The 17,246-nt window shown below is 38.6% G+C and overlaps 2 protein-coding genes across 8 annotated transcripts in view; both read left to right on the top strand.

Moving 5' to 3' along the window:
• The window catches only part of LOC147368921 (uncharacterized), a 67,762-nt gene extending 51,989 nt beyond the window's left edge, over nt 1–15,773 (top strand). For 4 of the 7 annotated variants that reach the window (XR_015166906.1, XR_015166903.1, XR_015166902.1 and 1 more), the window contains one exon: nt 15,573–15,773. Coding sequence is in view for 1 of the 7 variants with exons in the window: in XM_086410452.1 (XP_086266578.1) it covers nt 15,573–15,592 (20 nt within the window). In the remaining 6 variants the exon portion in view is untranslated. Of the gene's footprint in view, nt 1–7,632; nt 7,745–15,572 lie in introns of all 7 variants that reach the window. The other 3 variants (XR_015166907.1, XR_015166904.1, XR_015166901.1) reach the window with 2 other exon arrangements.
• CDC42SE2 (CDC42 small effector 2) overlaps nt 15,701–17,246 on the top strand; it is a 50,989-nt gene continuing 49,443 nt past the window's right edge. Inside the window, exon 1 of the mRNA XM_086410453.1 lies at nt 15,701–15,913. Within this exon, the coding sequence (XP_086266579.1) occupies nt 15,860–15,913 (54 nt within the window). The 5' untranslated portion in view covers nt 15,701–15,859. The remainder of the gene's footprint in view (nt 15,914–17,246) is intronic.

Here is a 17,246-nt window from a genome sequence, read left to right as displayed (position 1 = left end):
TGGCTGCAATCACCATCTGCAGTGATTTTGGAACCCAAAAAAGTAAAGTCTGACACTGTTTCCACTGTTTGCCCATCTATTTCCCATAAAGTGATGGGACCAGATGCCATGATCTTTGTTTTCGGAATATTGAGCTTTAAGCCAACTTTTTCACTCTCCTCTTTCACTTTCATCAAAAGGCTCTTTAGTTCCTCTTCACTTTCTGCCATAAGGGTGGTGTCATCTCCATATCTGAGGTTATTGATATTTCTCCCGGCAATCTTGATTCCAGCTTGTGCTTCTTCCAGCCCAGCGTTTCTTGTGATGTACTCTGCATAGACGTTAAATAAGCAGGGTGACAATATACAGCCTTGACGTACTCCTTTTCCTATTTGGAACCAGTCTGTTGTTCCATGTCCAGGTCTAACTGTTGCTTCCTGACCTGCATATAGGTTTCTCAAGAGGCAGGTCAGGTGGTCTGTTATTCCCATCTCTTTCAGAATTTTCCACAGTTTCTTGTGATCCACACAGTCAAAGGCTTTGGCATAGTCAATAAAGCAGAAATAGATGTTTTTCTGGAACTCTCTTGCTTTTTCCATGATCCAGCGGATATTGGCAATTTGATCTCTGGTTCTTCTGCCTTTTCTAAAACCAGTTTGAACATCTGGAAGTTGACGGTTCATGTGTTGCTGAAGCCTGGCTTGGAGAATTTTGAGCATTACTTTACTAGCGCATGAGATGAGTGCAATTGTGCGGTAAAGTTTGAGCATTCTTTGGCATTGCCTTTCTTTGGGATTGGAATGAAAACGGACCTTTTCCAGTCCTGTGGCCACTGCTGAGTTTTCCAAATTTGCTGGCATATTGAGTGCTGCACCTGCACAGCATCATCTTTCAGGATTTGAAATAGCTCAACTGGAATTCCATCACCTCCACTAGCTTTGTTCGTAGTGATGCTTCCTAAGGCCCACCTTACTTCACACTCCAGGATGTCTGGCTCTAGGTGAGTGATCATACCATCATGATTATCTTGGTCGTGGAGATCTTTTTTTGTACAGTTCTTCTGTGTTTTCTTGCCACCTCTTCTTAATATCTTCTGCTTCTGTTAGATCCATAGCATTTCTGTCCTTTATTGAGCCCATGTTTGCATGAAATATTCCCTTGGTATCTCTAATCTTCTTGAAGAGATCTCTAGTCTTTCCCATTCTGTTGTTTTCCTCTATTTCTTTGCATTGATCGCTGAGGAAGGCTTTCTTATCTCTTCTTGCTATTCTTTGGAACTCTGCATTCAGATGCTTATATCTTTCCTTTTCTCTTTTGCTTTTCGCTTCTCTTCTTTTCTCAGCTATTTGTAAGGCCTCCCCAGACAGCCATTTTGCTTTTTTGCATTTCTTTTCCATGGGGATGGTCTTGATCCCTGTCTCCTGTACAGTGTCACGAACCTCAGTCCATAGTTCATCAGGCACTCTATCTATCAATTCTAGTCCCTTAAATCTATTTATCACTTTCATTGTATAATCATGAGGGATTTGATTTAGGTCATATCTGAATGGTCTAGTGGTTTTCCCTACTTTCTTCAATTTAAGTCTGAATTTGGTAATAAGGAGCTCATTATCTGAGCCACAGTCAGCTCCCGGTCTTGTTTTTGCTGACTGATTAGAGCTTCTCCAACTTTGGCTGCAAAGAATATAATCAATCTGATTTCGGTGTTGACCATCTGGTGATGTCCGTGTGTAGATCAGAAAGTTATTGATTACCTGCTTTAATTTGAAGAAAGAAATACCAAGAAAAGAAGCTAAATGTACATGTGCTTTTTAATTTCCTTATGGTTACACTGCACTAAAGTTCAATATAGCAATGGGAAACTCTTTTTTCAATAGATAATACAACACAAGTATTATACATTTTCTTTGTGGCAAGGTGTTCTTTGTGTTGCCCCCAAGTTGAGCTACCTTCACTATTACCTTTGCGATTAACATTCTTTAAGATAACCTGTTTTAAAACAGCTTTCCTATATTTATGTTTACATGTAAACTGTTAACACTTTTTATAGAATATATTAAATTTCATTCTGGACCTGGAAGATAAAAAGGTGATAGAGAAGTATTTTTACCTTACATTGTTTTCTCTAAGCAACCAAAAAGACTTTTAAACCACCCGCTGTAGTCCCACATGGATATATTTTGTACTTTTTCTTTAACGTTGTCACAGCACTAACTTGTCCTTAGTCAAATCTGTGAATGCTTTCATAGGCCTTTCAAGTCTCTTCTATATAGTCTGGATACTCAGTGTTGGTTTATGTAAATTCCATTTTTTTTTTCCCAGTTAAAAGTACATCTTATTCTTGAAATTGTGTGTGGGCTTACGAAGGTGAATAGCAGAGTTGCTTAATTTTTCAAGGTATTTTGAAGATCATTTAAAATATGAAAATACCTATTTTAACTTTTGGGAATGTTATTTTACCCTGTTTTTTTAAAATAATTATATAACTTGACTTATGGCTTTGATAAGAAAACATTTAAAAGCTAAAATAACAGCAAGTTTTCCCCTGAAGAGCTTAGTGATTCTTCTTTTGGAGAAATACAAACTCATTCTAACTAAGGGCAGCATATTTCTCCTGTGTGTGCCTTAGAACACAGGTCAGAATTCCAGGTGCCTATTTGTAATTGAAAGCATTGATTCACATTTTCTCTGGAAAATTCCCAAGGGTTTTTATTGTGGTGTTTTCTAGATTTTTTTTTTTTAACCTGTAGGTTCAGTTCTGTATGTATGTGTGGATATTTTCTTTTTCTTTTTTTAAAGTCATTTGGCTCTTTTAAACTGTAAATTTTATCTTAGTACTTGAAGCAATAGTCCAGTTACCATTATTAGTTTTGTTTGAGGGTTCCAATGGTTCGTATTTGTAATGAGTTTGACTTATTTTGGTAGGTTTTATTTGTAGTGAAGTTAATGGCAGTGTATTTGTTGAAATCTTTCAGAATTTTCCCCACTTGTCGCTTCAGTCCCAGGTGACTTTACTAAGGGCTTATTTTTTCTGCATTGGTTTCCTTTCCTCCACACTAAGAATAGGAAAAGCTGTTTAGTCTTAAGGATAAGCTTGTGGAGACCTAAGCAACTGTGGGAAAAAATGATAATTTATGGTAAGTTTGAGAGCGCCAAAGCTGTATGTAAATTGGTTGTCTGACCAGTCTTTAGCAAAGGACATACGTTTGTCTTGGGTACTGTCATTGTTCATCTTTAATTTGCCAGTGGTGTGAACTGTGTAAGTAAAATGTCTTCTATGTGGCTTTTTTGTTTGTGCTAGACGTTAAGCTTGAGAAGAAACTTGATAACCTAATAACCTTAGTCATCTCTTGTAGGGTATTATAGGCACTTTGATAATACAGTTTGAAGTTAATTTTTGTGGCAGTGTTGGAGCGAAGAAATTTGAAACAACTAAGTGTACTCTTTAGCTTGACGTAGTTCTGTTATTATGACAAATCTTCTAAACTTTTTTCTCAGCCAAAAAATATCACTGATTGCTGAAAATGTATCATCCCACCTCCCCCAGGAAAAATACCAAGTTAACAAAAAGTCCTAAGGCAGTAGTCTCAAGGCAGAACACAGTCAAATGGAAATCACAGTGAGCTTTGATGCTCTCTGGGGATGAATCTGAAACACCATATCAAAGCCTGGTCTGAACCTTACCTTGTTCCACACCCAGATAAATGATTGTACTTTGTGCCTAATCAGCTTTCACATTCCCAAGGGATGGATGGGGTGGTACTCCATGCTGGACCAGGAAGCTTGGATTACATACTTCTCATTCTTCAAGCCTTTAATTAACTGCCCTCCTCCTCTTGCAAAACAGACAAGGCAGCCAGTTCAGGTAGTAAGTAGGTATTGTATGAATTCCCCTCAACAAGTTTAATCTTCTGATATACATAGCCTTCTAAACTAAGTGAAAAACCTTACTAAATATAATTTATTATGAGTGTATTTTTTTTGTAATTAATAAGTGATAGGTGGAGTAAGGTAGAATTCCTTATTCAACTATCAACTGAAAACCCTCTATTGTTAATCTTACTGTATGCTCTACAACCTTAGTACTGCTTTTGCTTTATTTATTTATCTTAATACTTGCCCTCTTAATTATCAAATTATAATAAACATACTCATGTAGTTTTGTATGCATGCTACTTTGTCTCAGAAAGATAGATGGACTAGAAAAATCTTTGTCTGCTTGCCTAGATAAGCATCAAGGAAGCTTGTCTCTGCTCAGTTCTCTGGGCTTCCCTGGTAGCTCAGCTGATAAAGAATCTACCTGCAGTGCAGGAGACACTGGTTTGATTCCTGGGTTGGGAAGATCCCCTGGAGAAGGGAACGGCTACCCCCTCCAATATTCTGGCTTGGAAAATTTCATGGACTGTATAGTCCATGGGGTCGCGGTGAGTCAGACACAACTGAGCGACTTTCACTTTCACTTTCCCTGGATGAAGGGGAAGAAGAATGATGCAGTTGTGATGACAATAATGATCATTTGTTTTTTGCTCAGTTTCTAAGCCATGGGATTCTTTGTGACCCCATGGACCGTAGCACTCCAGGCTCCTCTGCTCTTTACTGTCTCCTGGAGTTTGCTCAGATTCATAGCCGTTGAGTCAGTGATGCTATCTAACCATTTCATTCTCTCCCTCCCCCTTCTCCTTTTGCCTTAAATCTTTCCCAACGTCAGGTCTTTTCCAGTGAGTCAACTCTTGACATCAGGTGGCCATAGTATTGGAGCTTCAGCTTCAGCAACAGTCGTTCCAGTGAATATTCAGGGTTGAATTCCTTTAGAATTGACTAGCGTGATCTAATCATCTGATCATGCTAACAATAAAAACTTATCTTGTTTTTTAAATTTGCTGTGTGCAAGGCACTATTCTAAGCAGCTTAAATTTACTCATTTAATCCTCACATACACCTTTAAGGCAGATAGTTAAAAACTCCATTTTATAAAATTCTGAACTGAGATACACAGAGGTTAAGGATCATTCATCCAGAGTGTGGAGGAATGCAGGATTCCGATGTAGGCTCTCTAGTATCTGAGTCTAAATTCTAAGTCACTGCATTATTACTCTTTCTGTGCTTGCATGTAGATAACAGTGTGTAGTATGAATGTGACTATACATGTGATTTGAGAATCTCAAGCTGAGAAATTAAAAAATGTAAACTTGAATTTTATACTTCACTTTATGGGTTTCTAAGCACTAGAAAGTACATACGGTGCTTCATGGGTTGTTCCTCAACCTGGGAACACTGGGCTTTAACAGAATAATCAGAAAAACACTGTAAGTCTAAACTGTCTGAATGAAAGACAGACACTGAAGGAAATGAAAATTGTGGTTATTGAAATGAAAGTCATTAGCTGGGGGAAAATATTAATAGCAAAAGTTAAATAGCAGTAGAAACAGGTAAAAGAATCATACGTATATAGAAATGAATCTGAAGCTAGAGAGTCAGTGAAATTGGAGTCAAATGCAAAGACAATCTTAAGAGCCTTCATAGAGAAAAAGTAAATTTATGTTTAAAGGACGGTAAATTAGATTGACAGTTGACTTCTCATCAACAACAGTAGTGGTCAGAATGACATGTGTAAAGGACTGAAGGAAAAACACTGTCAGCCAAGAATTCTGTACTTAGCTAAACTGTCATACAAGACTAAGGACAAAATACAGACCTTGAGTTAACAGTGTTAACTGAGTGAAGGGTACATGGCATATTTCTGTTCTGTTTTAGTAGTTCTGTAAATTATTTCAAAATTAAAATGAAAAAGAAAATCCACAATTTTAGAGAGACACCTGAGAAGCTTACCACTTGTAGCTACATATTTAAAAAGATGTCCTTCTCAGTTGGCGTTAGTGGTAAAGAACCCATCTGCCAATGCAGGAGACAAAAGAGATGGGGGTTCAGTCCCTGGGTTGGGAAGATCCTCTGGAGAAGGGCATGGTAACCCACTCCAGTATTCTTGCCTGGAGGACCTGATGGACAGAGGAGCCTGGTGGGCTACAGTAGAGTCACAAGAGTTGGACACAACTTAAGTGACTTAGCATGCACATACTACTAAAAAAAAAAAGTCTTAAGCAGAAGAAGGAAGTTGAAAGGAAAAATTGGGAGGCAAGAAAAAATGGTGATCTAAAAACTGGTAAATGTGGATAAATATTGATAATCATCAATATTATTTACACTTAGCTATTGCTAAGCTTAAGTGCTGCATGTAATTCTCTCAACAACCATGTAGTATGGTTACTAATACTTTTCTTCAGTTTGAAAGAACTCATCCAGTTCCCAGCACAATGAATGAAAAGGACCAAACCAAGTTACATCGCTGAACACCTTGAGAATTCCAAAAGTAAAGAGAAACTCTTTCAACTTCCCAGAGGAGGGAGAAGTGTGTCACCAGCAAAGAAACAAAGTTATGTCCCCAGACTTCTTAGCAGCTACTCCTGAAAGTAGTTAATAGTGAAACAGTGCCTTTAAAATCCGGAGGAGAAGATCCTTAACTTGATATTCTGTATTTAACCGGTCAGTTAGATGTCAAATGCAAGCATTTAAAACATTTTTCTTCCCTGTACCCTTTCTTAAGAAGCTACTAGAATGTGGTGGTGGTGTTTATTCACCAAGTCATGGCAGATTCTTTGCCACGCCATGGACTGCAGCACGCCAGGCTGTCCTTCACTAGGGAGATAGTGAACTGGAATGTGTGATTTTTTTTTTTACAAAATAAGCTGAGGCGGATGAAAAAAGGAAGAGGTGATTCTTGGAAAGAGGGCATCAACCTAGGAAAGGAACCAAAGGAAATATGCCTTGAGAGCAGCTGGTAAAGATTGAAGCAAGAGGCTAGTCATGTGACGAAATCAAAAGAAAATTTAACGCAGTGCATCTACTCACATGTTCAGGTATTTGGAAATTACAGGTCTTGTACAAAGCTAATTAAAGTGTTTTGCAGGCCCTGGTGCCTCAGTGGTGAAGAATCCACTTGCCAGTGCAGGAGATGCAGGGTCAATCCTTGGGTCAGGAATCTTCCCTGGGAGAAAGTGAAAAGTGTTAGTTGCTTAGTCGTGTCTCTTTTGTAACCCCCCTGAGCTATAGTCGACCAGGCCCCTCTGTCCATGGAATTTTCCAGGTAAGAATACCAGAGTGGGTAGCCATTCCTTCTCCAGGGGATCTTCCTCACTCAGGGATCAAACCTGGATCTCCTGCATTGCAAGCAGAGGGTAAAGAATCTGAACGTTTCCTAACGCCGCAACTGTGACTGTGAACGTCCTAGTCGCTCGGTCATGTCCTGCTTTTTGCGACCCCATAGCTGTAGTCCACGAGGCTTCTCTGTCCATGGAATTCTCCAGGCAGTAATACTGGAGTGAGTAGCCATTCCCTTCTCCAGGGGGTCCTCCCAATCCAGGGCTTGACCCAGGTCTCTTCGCGTCACAAGAAGATTCTTTACTGTCTGAGCCACCAGGGAAGCCCATAAAGTGTTAGTCGCTATATGTCGTATTTGCCATTTTAAACAGCTTTTTATTGCTTACCAATACTTTAAAAATTTTTGTGCTTGTATTAATTTTTTAGAAAGAGTAAGGTAATATGGATGTGCTCAGTTGTGTCCAACTCTTTGCAACCCCATGGACTGTAGCCCACCAGGCTCCTCTGTCCATGGGATTTTCCAGACAAGAATACTGGAGTGAGAAGCCATTTCCTTCTCCAGGGGATCTTCGCAGCCCAGGGGTCGAAACCATGTTTCCTACATTGACAGGTGGATTCTTTACAACTGCGCCAGCTGCACAGCCCTGAATAAGAGTAAAAATTTGTTTAAATATAAGAAAGTATTTTACAGTACGATTTTTAATTCCCTGAACTGCTGGTAGTGGGATAGAATTTGAGTATGTATTGCTTGGTAAACCTTGTATGATGATGCCACCCACCAAGAAAGGTTATATAGACACAGATGTGGGGGAAAAGACAGTGAATTCAGTGTTACAGATAATGTTAACAAGGAGACCACATGAGATGTTCATTAGTATGTAGGTATAACTATCTACCTAGACTCAGGAGAAAAGATAGCTTTCAATCCATGAACTAATAATTGAGAACCTACTCTGTCACAGAATTGTTATTTCTAACTCTGTATCGCTAATGAAGGGTTTTAGGACAGTGGATGAAGAGATAGAAAAGGGAGAGAGAAACTGGAAAAAGGAAAGAAGGAGAGTAGCAGGAAAGGAAAAGGAGGAGGATTTACTGTTAAAGCTAGAAAAGATAGGCGTGGTGTTTGTTCTCATATAAGGGTGAGCAGTGCGGGAGTTCGAGAAGGGAACAGTAGTTTTCTTATGTATTACTCTGTTTACATTGCAGACTCTGTCAGGTTTGAGCCAACATAAGAAACCCTCCCGTATATGTTTGGGTTAAGTACTTGGGTTTTTATTAAGGGGAAAAGGAAGATGTCAGAAAGGAAAAGCCTGGGTAGACTGAAAGTGCTACCTAACTATACCTATAAAATATTAATGTCCAAGGTAATTTGTAAAAGTAAACCTAATAAAACTATGTGGGATGATGGCTTTATTATCCTGGGAAAGGTAAAATAAACCAATCCATGATGAAAATTTGTCAGAAGTAAGATAAACCCCCTAATCTGTGATGAAAATAGACTTTTGACTTTCTGACTTTTGAGCTTTCATATGGAGAGTTCCCTGGCTGTCCAGTGGTTAGGACTCTGCACTTTCATCCAGATTCAGTCCCTGGTCAGGGAACTAAGATCCATAAATTACACAGTGCAGCCAAAAAAGAAAAAAGAGAAGCTTTCTGAGGAAAGCTGTAAACAAAGTTCAAAAAAAGTGATGCAATAAAAAATACATAGGAAACCTGTACAGTCTACAGACTGTTGGCTGCGCCATGTTAATGGATTGTTGTTGTTTACTTGCTAAGTTGGGTCTGATTCCTTTGCAACCCTGTGAACTGCAGATGCCAGGTTCCTTTCTCTCTGGAATTTTCCAGACAAGAATGCTGAAGTAGGTTTTGCTATTTCCTCCTCCAGGAGATCCTCCCAGCTTAGGGATGGAACCCATGCCTCCTCCATTGGCTGGCGGATACTTTACTGCTGAGCCACCAGGGAAGCCCCATGTTAATGGATTAGATACTCAATATTGTTAAAATGTAAATTTCCAAATGTCAGAAAAAAATGCAGTCCCAGTCAGATTCAGAGGCTTTTTTTTCTTTAAGACATTGACAAAGATCCTCAAACGTGTGTGGAAATGTGAAGCATCTAGACAATGCAAAGTAATCTTGTAAAAGAATACTTTGGAAGATTTATTACTACCTGGCTTCAAGTCATAGCATGAAACTATAGCGGGCTTCCCAGGTGGCGCCAAGGGGTAAAGAACCTGCCTGCCAACACAGGGGGCATAAGACACGGGTTCTATCCTTGGGTCAGATCCTTGGGTTGGGAAGATTCCCTGGAGGAGGGCATGGCAACCAACTCCAGTATTCTTGCCTGGAGAATCCCATGAACGGAGGAGCCTGGCGAGCCATAGTCCATGGGGTTGCAGAGAGTCGGACACAACTGAAGAGACTTAGCATTCGCATACATGTATCGGAAAGGCAGTCTGGTTCTGGTGTAGGAATAGGTCAGTGTAATTAATAATCAGCCCAGAAATGGACACAAACTTAACAGGTACTTGATTTTCAGTAAAAGGTACCAAATCAAGTCAGTAGGCAAAGGGATCCATCAGGAAATGATCCGGAGCAATTGTATATCCATGTCAAAAAAAGGAATCATGACCTTTACTTTGTACTACCACTAACCACTAAAAGAGGATTATAGACTGAAAGTAAAAAATGAAAGTTGTGGGTGAAAAGATAACTGAAGAAAAGCTGTTTGGGGAAACATGCACACATTTCCTAGAACACGTATCATAAAAGATGAAATAGATAAACTCGACTTTATTAAAAAAAACTCTGAGACATGTTGTTTTTTAAAACATGGAAAGACAAAGACTAGGAAAAAAATACTCACAATATACTTACCAGACAAAAGACTAGATCTAGAATATGGAAATAACACAACTGAAAAAGACACATAAATGTAAAAAATGGGCACAAGATCTGATTATACCTAGCCAAAGAAGAAAATACATGAGTGGCTTGCTATCACAGCAAGATAGCACTTCATACACAGGGGGATGACTGAAATTAACAAGATCAAGGACACAGAGTGTTGGTAGGAAGTGGAACAGGTGGAACTCTCATACATTGCTGGTACAAATACAAGATGGTACAGCCAAACTGGAAAACTGGCCAACAGTTTAAAGTTCAAACTGATCTTAAAATATGACTCAGTAGTTCTCTTTCTAAATATTTACCCAGGAGAAATGAAAATTTCTGTTCACATGAGTATTTGTATATACTAATTCACAGAAGCATTTCTAATAGCCAAAACCTGGAAATAACAAATAGAAACAGTTACATTGTGCTGCGTCTATACAGTGGAAGTCTGTATGAATTAGCTAATAGAGGCATCATGGAAAATCTCATAAACATGCTGAATGAAAAAAGCCAGATTTTGTTTTTTTTAATACTATGTGATTACATTCACATGAAACAGTGGGAAAGACTAACCTATAATCAGTCATTCTAAGAAGAAAAACTAACCTTACTTCCATAGTTGCATGTGCCCCCAAGTGTGCCTTTTATAACTGAGTTCAGGGAACAGGGGCTTGATTTTGAACTTCAGCCACAGAAAAGAAGGTCTGTGATAAATACATAGTTTGAAAGCTCTTTTCAGAATGTTCCCCCCTGCCCCCCTACCCCCAGCCGGAAGAACTTTGTACCGCAAGTCACTATCAAAAGAATGATTTTAACTAGATTGAGACAGATTTAGTGCTGGTGCAGCTATGATATGGCTTTACTGAGAACTCAGACTTGGTCATTGATTAGTAGGTTCTGCATTTCTGCTGGAAACCTCTTTGGCATTTGGTAGAATTTCAGATCTTACTATCCCTCTCCCCACCCAAACATCCCAAATTTTACCAGGTCCTTCAGAGTCTCTAGTAAGGATGTTCATTTTTATTTGATTTTTTTTTTTTTTTTTTTGCATTTCCATGACTCCCAACAACTTGAAATTGTTAGTACTTGCTTCTTTTACTTATATATTTAAATTGTTACTTAAAGATATAATATGTAGAAAATTGCATAGACCGTAAATGTACATTTAATACAAAATTATAAAGCAAGTACTTGAGTAACTACCACCTAGATCAAGAGGTAGAATATTATCAGCATTCCAAGAGCCCTTGTGCATCTCTTCCTGTTCTTAATTCCTGCCCTCAGCCATAGAGATAACCACGTTCCTCACTTGTATTATAATTTTCTAGTTTTACTTTTACACTTCCTTATGCATCTCTCGGAGAAGGCACTGGCACCCCACTCCAGTACTCTTGCTTGGAAAATCCCATGGACAGAGGAACCTGGTGGGCTGCAGTCCACCGGGTCGCTAAGAGTCGGACACGACTGAGCGACTTCACTTTCACTTTCCACTTTCATGCATTGGAGAAGGAGGTGGCAACCCACTCCAGTGTTCTTGCCTGGAGAATCCCAGGGACGGGGGAGACTGGTGGGCTGCCGTCTATGGGGTCGCACAGAGTCGGACACGACTGAAGCGACTTAGCAGCAGCAGTATGCATCTCTACACAAAATAGTTTAGTTGAAGTTTTTTTTTGTTTTTTTTTTTTGAACTTGTTTTTGAAATTCGCATACATGAGGTCTTTGCACGTGCATTATTTTGTCCTCAGTAACATGGCAGTGAGAAGTGACCTGTGTGTTGGATGCAGCTACCACTTACTGTAGTATTCTTTTGTATGAATGGAGTACAGTTCATTTTTTTCAGTTTTTTATGGAGGTATAGTTGATTTACAATATTGTGTTAATTTCTACTGTATAGCTAAGTGACTCAGTTATACAGTTATATATTCTTTTTTATATTCTCCATTGTGGTTTATTTAGGATGTATAGTTTCCTGTACTATACAGTAAGACCTTGTTGTCTATCCTTTTTATATGTAATCGTTTGCATCTACTAACTCTGAAGTCCCAGTCCAATCCTCCCCAGCCCCCACCCCTTTGGCAGCCACAGGCCTCTTCTCCGTGTCTGAGTCTTGCATCACAGGTATGTTCGTTTGTGCAGTATTTTCGGTTCCACATGTAAGTGATAGCATACGGTATTTGTCTTTCTCTTTCTGATTTACTTCACGTAGCATGATAATCTAGTTGTGCCCGTATTGCTGCAAATGGCGTTGTTTTGTTCTTTTTTATGTCTGTAGTATTCCAGTGTATAAATGTACCACATCATCTTTACCCATTCATCTCTCGATGGAAATTTTGGTTGTTTTCATGTCTTGGCTATTGGAAACAGTGCTGCTATACACATGGGAGTGCGCGTGTCTTTTTGAATTATAGTTTTTTCAGGTATATGTGCAGGAGTGGGATCGCTATATTATATGGTAATTCTATTTTTAGTTTTCAGAGGAATTTCCATACTGTTTTCCATAGTGGCTGTACTAATTTACATCCTTCCTACAGTGGAGGAGGGTTGCCTTTTCCCCATACCCTCTCCATTATTTGTAGACTTCTTAATGATGGCCATTCTGACTGGTGTGAGGTGGTACATCATTGTAGTTTTGGTTTGCACTTCTCTAATAATAGCACTGTTGAGCATCTTTTCATGTACTTATTTCATATACCTGTATGTCTCCTTTGGAGAAATGTCTCTTTAGCCTTCTGCCCATTTTTTGATTAAGCTGTTTTTGTTGTTGTTGAGTTGTATGAGCTGTTAGTATATTTTGGAAATTAAGGCCTTGTGGGTCGCATTGTTTGCAAATATTTTTTCCCACTCTGTAGATTGTCTCAGTTCTTTAAAAAAATTTTTTTTATTCCTTTTTTTTTTTTTGGTGTGGTGGGGAATGTAGACTTTTAGGTTGTTTGCTAAAAATTCACAGCTATTACACATTATTTTTTGTTACTTCATTGTACTGTTTGCTATTTTAATTTTGATAACAAATAAGAGCATCTTATATCAGTATAACTCTTTGTAATATATGCACTACCCTTATGTACACCCTCATTTAGCCCTCATTTCAGACTTGTGACACTGGCAGTGTAGCATTCCATTTTTATAGCTAACAGAGCTTGTCAGTTCCTCAGGCTAACATTGTGAAAAAGTAAGGTAGTATTAACAATTGCCACCGTTCTTTTATTTCAAAGTCTAAATTCTAAATTTTATCCAATTCTGTTTCACACAAACTAAGCATGCTCTGTACCTCAGCTGAGTTAAAGTATTTCACAAAAAAAGGAAAAGAAATTATTTGGTTAGAGGTATGCCTCGTTGCCTTCTTTTTTTTTTTCCGAGTCATGGCCTTACTGTTTCTTTGGAAGTTGACCTAAAAAGTTTTGTTTTATTGATTTGTGTGTAGGATGTTGGGACATAAATTCTTTAAATTGTCAGCAGTGAAACTGTTCAGGCAAGTATGAAGCTTATATCTGCAGCATTTGATTTAGGTGTGGAAAGGGAGGAGGAGGGGGAGGGGCTGAGGAGGTTAGAGTTTTGACCAGAGCATACTGCTTACTTCCATACTTTTTTACCCAATGCCAGTCTCTGAAAGTCGAGAGACTGAGCTTTTAATGCAAGGAAGCTCTGCAAATCACTAAGTAGCCTGACAGTTCACGTAAGCTTTTCTAAAATCGTATGTCTAATGAAACTGTGGTTGGTGAGATGCTCTGGTGCTGTAGTCCAGTTTGACCCCTGATGTATGTGTGGAATCTGCTGAGTTGTGTTTAAAGCCAAGTTTAGTTGTTGATGTTGCAAAGTGATACTTCTTTTGTTATCTTAAGGTATTAAAAGTAAGGTTTTCAGTGTGGATGTGATGTAAGCAACACTGAGCTCAGGAAGTGAAAGTAACTATGAGTATATTTATTATTAGTGTCTGTGGAAATTTTTGTGACAAATTCAGTACTTCTCTAAAGGTGTTATGTATAAATGTGTTCTAAGTATATACACATTTGTAAAAAATTCTAAAAAGAAATTTTGTTTAGAAAAGCAAGAAGAAGGAAAGTATACTGGTATGATATTCCAAGGCGTGTTTGAAACATTTTTAGACTTAAATGTTTACTTAACAAATAAAAACCTGTGGAGCTGCAAACATCCCCTTGGTTTGAAAATGTATTTCATCCTATCTGTTTTCTAGATGATACACTTAAGTATCTTTTCTGTCTTATCTCCAGAAATACAAATTATTATACTTTAAGCAGTCATACTTCAACTAAACATTAAGAATTATTGTGAATATCACTTTCAAAGTAGTACATGTAGTGGGAAAATGTGTATTTTAAAATTTTAAAAATAAGGAATAGCTTTACTCTGGGAAGGACATTTGAATTTGTGGAAATGTGGATTTCTAAATAGGGAAGCCATTGAATAATTTTAAGTGTTAAACAGAAGGAACATTTACTTAGTTAAAAAGTGAAGAAAATAAAACACCTTCCATTGTAAAATTAATTTGACAGTGGTTTCTGGCAAAGATAAATTATGAGTAAAAAGGGTGTTGCCTGGCATGGTATGTAGATGAGAAAATATAATGATAGAATAAATCATATAGCAGATTTAAAACCTCAGATTTCAAATCCAGTAGAGTTGAAACATCAGAGTAACTCAGTGTTTGTATGTGCTACAATAGCAGTGGTGAGCAAAAGGAATTTCAGTGTCAAACAAAGGCATATTTGTTTTCATAGAATTGGTTAAAAGATTTCACAGTAATTTTTTTAATGGCCAAGATCTTTGATTCAGGGTGGAATTAAGCTTGTCAAGTAAATAGTAGCTGAAATAATGTTCTTGATGTTGTAAATATAACCCTTTGCTCTGATACTCTTGCTGAGGAAATAAATGAAACATACTTTTCTTTTGAGCTTATAAACCTTCATAGTATTTACTCGCTTCATTGGACAGAGCCAGTTGCAAGACTGCTTCTTCTTTGTTTCAGAGTTTGGGTGAGGTGAGGAAAGTTCACCTCTCCTTGAAAATGCATTCCAGTTTCTGAATTTTAACTGTGATGATAGTGTATATTTTCTTCCTCCTTATCTTCTCTGAACATATGCTTAAAACTTAATGTATCATTTTCCTGTAATATGTTAGAAGGCACGTCCTTTAGACTGTGTAGAATGAGGGTCCCAAATTCACGCCTTGTTATGGCCTACATGTGTGCCATTGAACATGTATGCATTAATCTTCACTGAAGATCTTCTATGCAGATGTAAAAATAGCAGTCATTTATGTCTTCCTGGTTTAGAGTCATAGCTTTGGGAAAAGCTTTTATAGTCACAAAACAGAATGCTCTGTGAAGGCAAGGATTACCGTTTCCTTTGAGTTCCTATGTTACTAATACCTGACACTCAGTACTTAAATATTTTTCTGTTGAGTGACTTATCAGTTTATTAAAGTCTTGATTTTTTTTTGAAATATTCTTAATTTTATCAGGGATTTAAGAAATAAGCTTCCAAGGATAAGTAAAGTAACTTGTTTTCTTTCCTTTTTTCTTTTTCTAGACCACCTGTTGAGGCCCTGAGTCAAGACAACAATTTTTATACTTTTCCTGGTGGTTCAGAAGCAAGTCTCTGTAGACCAGAAACAAAGAAAGGAAATAATCTGACCTTTTCTTTATTAGATTGACTGTAAAAGACACTTGACTTCCAGGAACAAGTACAGAGAAGTAATAAAGTTATTATTTTGGCATCATTGGACATTGATCGCATTGAGAAGCGTGCTTTGTGAAGCTTCCCGAGTTGAGATTTGGAAACTTCATTGGTGCTCATTTATAACTTGGACTATCAGCATGAGTGAATTCTGGTTGTGTTTCAACTGCTGTATCGCAGAACAGCCTCAACCCGTAAGTATGACGTGATACACACACAAATTGGGTGGGGTACTTGGTATGCACACTGTTGATTCTCAGGCTAAGAACCAGGATTCCAGTAGTGATTGCAGGGCCGTTCCAAGGCTTGTCAGTGAAATTCTAAACATCTGGTTAAAGAAAGAAAAAAGTAAGTTTGCTTTTGAGTAAATGCTATATGTGAAGAGCTGTAGTAGACTACCAAATGTGATTGAGAACGTTGTAGACCAACTTCCGGTGGACGCGTGAGAGGAGAGGGAGACACCCTGAGGTGGAACAGCCAAGTCGGCTTTGGAGATGAGTGGGTGGAAGGTGGCGAGCCAGGATTTACCATCTCATCGTCCTCACAGCAGTTCTCTGGGGAAGATGCCGTTATCCTTATTTCCTTGTAGACGTAGGTTCCATTTTTTTTGCCCTGAGTGGACAGTAAGTCTGCGCTGGCCATTTCTTGCTACCTGCCTCACTTTTGTCCCTTCTAACCTGTGCACATTTTGTTACCTCTACCAAAATTCTACCCTCCCCCTCCAGTTTTCTCTTCATCTTTTAAGATGCCTATATCGAATGTCAACTCTGTGAAATCTTCCCCACTTTCTCCTGACTTAGGGGAAAACCCCTCAGCAATATTTCCACCAGCTCTTTTAGTTCATTTTTGTATGGTAGGATGGACCTTCTTGTGTGGTAACTATTGCCATCTCTTCTTTAGGGGCCCTGACCATGTTTCCTTTATAACTTCAGGATCGCATCTAATACCTTGGAGAATGTGGTTATACATGCTAGCTGGTTTGCTGGCTGACTGGCTGAATAAATGAATTTCTATTGTATTCTGTTTGGAGTAACATTTGTAATAATATGAAAGGAGGAATGAGATGTAATCTTAAGGTCTCCTCAGATCTTTTCTGACCCTTTCCCTGGTCATATACACAGTCCACTTTTTAATTTTCCTTGTATATACAGTTGTTTTAGAATCTCCTAGTCTTTAATGTCTGGCTCTGGAAAAGGGAAAATATGAAAAAGTGAGGGCAGAGAGGAGAAGAAAGGGCACTGGCTTTTTAAGTCTTCTGGAAATCACTTCAGCCAGAGGATGAGGGCCTTGCAACAGTTGGGGAGTTGAGCACCAGCAGTGGCGGCCCGCCCGTCTGCTGGTCTGCTCCTCTGTGATCAGAAGTGGAGATGTTTGGAGGACAGGCTCGTTTTTGCCCACCCTGGCTCCCCAGAGGTTGTGTGCGTGATGTACAAAGACCACAGCTGTGGGAGGAGGGGAGCCCTGCTCTGCTCCTCTGCTGAGAGCTGACGCTGACTGAAACTAGCTGCAATTTACCTTTCAAGTTTT

Source organism: Bos grunniens, chromosome 7 (assembly GCF_055505025.1).
Source record: "Bos grunniens cultivar Pamir isolate PY7600 chromosome 7, Bosgru_T2T1.0, whole genome shotgun sequence".
Classification (NCBI taxonomy): Eukaryota; Metazoa; Chordata; class Mammalia; order Artiodactyla; family Bovidae; genus Bos; species Bos grunniens.
Note: the sequence above shows the minus strand (reverse complement) of the source record. Positions and strands in the feature narration are given on the sequence as shown.